The following is a 3,712-nucleotide window of genomic DNA, read 5'->3' as shown; positions in this document are numbered from 1 at the left end:
CTTTATTTTGTTGAAACACCTTTGGTGCGATTACAGCCTTAAGTGTTCTTGGGTATGACGCTACAAACTTGGCACACCTGAATTTGGGGATTTTCTCCCATTCTTCTCTGTATATCCCCTCAAGCTCTGTCAGGTTAGGTGGGGAGTGTCGCTGTACAGCTAATTTCAGGTCTCTCCAGAGATATTCGACCGGGTTCAAGCCCGGGCTCTGGCTGGGCCTCTCAAGGACATTCAGAGACTTGTCCCGAAGCCACTTCTGCGTTGACTTGGCTGTGTGCTTAGGGTTGTTGTCCCCTTGGAATGTGAACCTTCACCCCAGTCTGAGGTCCTTAGTGCTCTGGAGCAGGTTTTCATCAAGTATCTCTCTATACTTGGCTCCGTTCATATTTCTGCCAACCCTGACTAGTCTCCCAGTCCCTTCCGCTGAAAAACATCCCCGCAGCATGATGCTGCCACCACCATGCTTCACCATAGGGATAGTGTCAGGTTTTCTCCAGACATGATGCTTGGCATTCAGGCCATAGAGTTCAATCTTGGTTTCATCAGACCAGATAATCTTGTTTCTCATGGTCTGAGAGTCTTAAGTGCCTTTTGGCAAATTCCAAGCGGGATGTCAGGTGCCTTTTACTGAGAAGTGGCTTCTGTCTGGTCACTCTACCATAAAGACCTGATTGGTGGAGTGCTGCAGAGATGGTTTTCCTTCTAGAAGGTTCTTCCATCCCCACAGAGGAACTTTGGAGCTCTGTCAGAGTGACCATTGGGTTCATGGTCACCTCTCCAAGGCCCTTCTCCCCCGATTGCTCAGTTTGGCTGGGCGGCCAGCTCGAGGAAGAGTCTTGGTGGTTGCAAACTTCTTCCATTTAAGAACGATGGAGGCCACTGTGTTCTTGGGGATCTTCAATGCTGCAGAAATGTTTTGGTACCCCTTCCTCTGTGTGTGGACACAATCCTGTCTCGGAGCTCTATGGACAATTCCTTCGACCTTATGGCTTGATTTTTGCTCTGACATGCACTGTCAACTGTGGGACTTATATAGACAGGTGTTTGCCTCTCTAAATCATGTCCAATCAATTGAATTTACCACAGGTGGGCTCCAATCAAGTTGTAGAAACATCTCAAGGATGATCATTGGAAACAGGTTGCACCTGAGCTCAATTTCGAGTCTCATAGCGAAGGGTCTGAATACTTACAGTATGTAAATAAAGTATTTTACAGTGTTTCTGCTTTGTCATTATGGGGTATTGTGTGTTGATTGATGAGGGGGGGACATTTTAATACATTTTAGAATAAGGCTGTAACGTAACAAAATGTGGAAAAAGTCAAGGAGTCTGAGTACTTTTCAGATGCACTGTATAAATGAAACTGAATGGAACACAGCAGTGACATCACCAACTTCTATATATTGGAACAGTTTGTTGGCTCCCATGCTAGGTCCGATGAATTTGTTTATTTTTTGAAGCTTCCTTTTTGTAATTATGACGTTGTCTTAACCTTTTATCTTCAACCCAGCTCCCATATATTTCCTACTTCCTGGTCTCTTCTATGACATCACCTGTCTAACCCTATCCCATCCCACCCCAGGTATGAGCTGGTGCATCTGCTATTGTCCAGGGGTGCCGAAGTCAACTGCTACTTCAGAATGATCAGTGACACACTGTTTCCCACCGCGTTGCAGTACTGTCTCAGAGATCACATGATTCTGCGCCTGCTGCTCAACAACGGCTACGACATAGAGAAGTGCTTCCTGTGTAACCACGACAACGGACAGGATATGGACTGCGACTCCAGGGTCGACTACCAACATAACCATAGAAGAACTTTATTTTATAACCAGGACTACAGAGCCTCGGTAAGTCATGTAGACTTATTTCTGGCCTATTCCAGTACAACAGGAGTAGGCTCCCAATCTTTGATTTAGAATACAGGAAGTAGGCAAGTCCTGGTTCTGGAGGAAGACAGGTTCTGTGTTTTTGTTCGCGGCTGGAGCTAAAGCCTGCGCACACTGTGGTCCTCTATGACCAGGGTTGGCCGCCACTGATATAGAATGTGTTGGTCTAACTTAGAACATAACAGCAAGTGTAGCTAATACCTTGTCCAGTTCCACTGCGTGTCCTTCTGATGTCAGTCTCGCTGTCCTGTTCGCTCTCTGCTCCAGTTCTGTGAAATCATCTCCCTGTCGTCGGTGGTCAACCTGGCGGGGAGTGTGGTACGGATGCTTCTGGACTACGTCAGACACCCACGTATCTGCCCCAACCTCCTACGGGTCCTGGAGAAACAGAAAGAGTGGCCAGACATCTGTGACATTCTGGGTAAGGCAGCATCATTGCTAATAAACAATAGTAGTGGACAGAAAACAGTGGGAATGGAAAGACTGAAATATCTTACAGATCAACTCTCCATCATCATGAACAGAATAACCTGACTTTTTTTTGTGTGTGTGTGTGTGTGTGCCCGTCCATGTGTGTGTATCCCCAGACAACCCTCGGTCCCTGCAGCACCAATGTCGTTTGGTCATTAGGAGACAGATGACCCCTAGAAGACTGAATGACCCACAGGTCATGGCTACCGTCCCGTTTCCCCCGACACTCAAACACTACCTCACCTACAGGGAGTACGACGAGTATGGTGGGTTGGAAGCCTCACACTCATAACTGGACTATAATCAATGAAAACATGTTTAGAAGAACAAAAAGTCATCCTGTTCTGTGCATAACTGATCAATCACATTACGCTCTTTCTCGTGAATAATGCATCAGCTCATATACTTATGCTTATATGAAGTATGGCAAGTGTTCTTGTGATGTAATGTTTGTAATAACTACAATTCTTTTCACACTGATTCATGTTCTCTGAATTGTGTCAATTGTACTTATCATAGTACTGCTACTTCTACTAGACTGCATACATTAGACCGCACAGCTGTGCAGCATGGTACAGTGCATGTACTGTGATGTACTCTTCAAGATCTCCCCATGGGAAGAGCAGGTTAGGTCTAAAATATAACTCTCTGAGAGCTCATTCAGTTTATAAGTAGGGCTAAACACTCACGGAACACTTGTCTGAATGACTCTGCTGCAATGGACTGTTGACTTTTACAGTGACTCTGACACCTACCTGACTCATAAGACCAGGGTTTAAATCTAGAGAGACCTAGATCTAGACAACATCTCATCCATATTATACCTTCAAAGTTCTGGGAACTAGTTGTGTTGTCACTAGCCCCGTGACTGGTGCTAACATGCATTCTTTGTCCTGGTCTTGTCCACATTCTGATTGTGCCCACATTTTTAGACAGGTGTAGAAGATTAAAAGACGCATTGTGATCTGATTGTGATCAGATTTCCCTGACAACCTCCGGAGGTAGTCAGGCTTGCAAGTGTAGACAGATCTGGACAGTGAAACCATTTAAATCATCATTATCCAGCACTCTAAAATCCTTGACAAGTTGGAGCATCAATATGAGTCTTAAAATAAATAAATACACATTATTTTTGAAAGAATGTCTGAAAATGTGACTGTTGACAAGATCAGGACAGGATGCATGTTTGCAGCAGGTAAAAACAAGGCTACTGAGACCTGTTGGGTGTACAACAAACTAGAATCAATGAGTTAGCCAGCTAACTTTGATAAACAACCACAAATAACTATTACATTTTCAAGCTTATTTCAAGCTTTTTTTTTTTAAATAAATTTTAATTAACAATCGGCATCC

The 3,712-nt window shown here is 44.3% G+C and overlaps 1 protein-coding gene across 1 annotated transcript in view; it reads left to right on the top strand.

The window, feature by feature from the left end:
* The window catches only part of LOC118365880 (ankyrin repeat and SOCS box protein 15-like), a 6,920-nt gene extending 4,081 nt beyond the window's left edge, over positions 1-2,839 (top strand). Inside the window, exons 11-13 of the mRNA XM_035748184.2 lie at positions 1,582-1,849; positions 2,156-2,309; positions 2,476-2,839. Coding sequence (XP_035604077.1) covers positions 1,582-1,849; positions 2,156-2,309; positions 2,476-2,651 — 598 coding nt within the window. The 3' untranslated portion in view covers positions 2,652-2,839. The remainder of the gene's footprint in view (positions 1-1,581; positions 1,850-2,155; positions 2,310-2,475) is intronic.
* Positions 2,840-3,712: the final 873 nt, after the last annotated feature.

Source organism: Oncorhynchus keta, chromosome 33 (genome assembly GCF_023373465.1).
Source record: "Oncorhynchus keta strain PuntledgeMale-10-30-2019 chromosome 33, Oket_V2, whole genome shotgun sequence".
NCBI classification, from domain to species: domain Eukaryota; kingdom Metazoa; phylum Chordata; class Actinopteri; order Salmoniformes; family Salmonidae; genus Oncorhynchus; species Oncorhynchus keta.
Note: the sequence above shows the minus strand (reverse complement) of the source record. Positions and strands in the feature narration are given on the sequence as shown.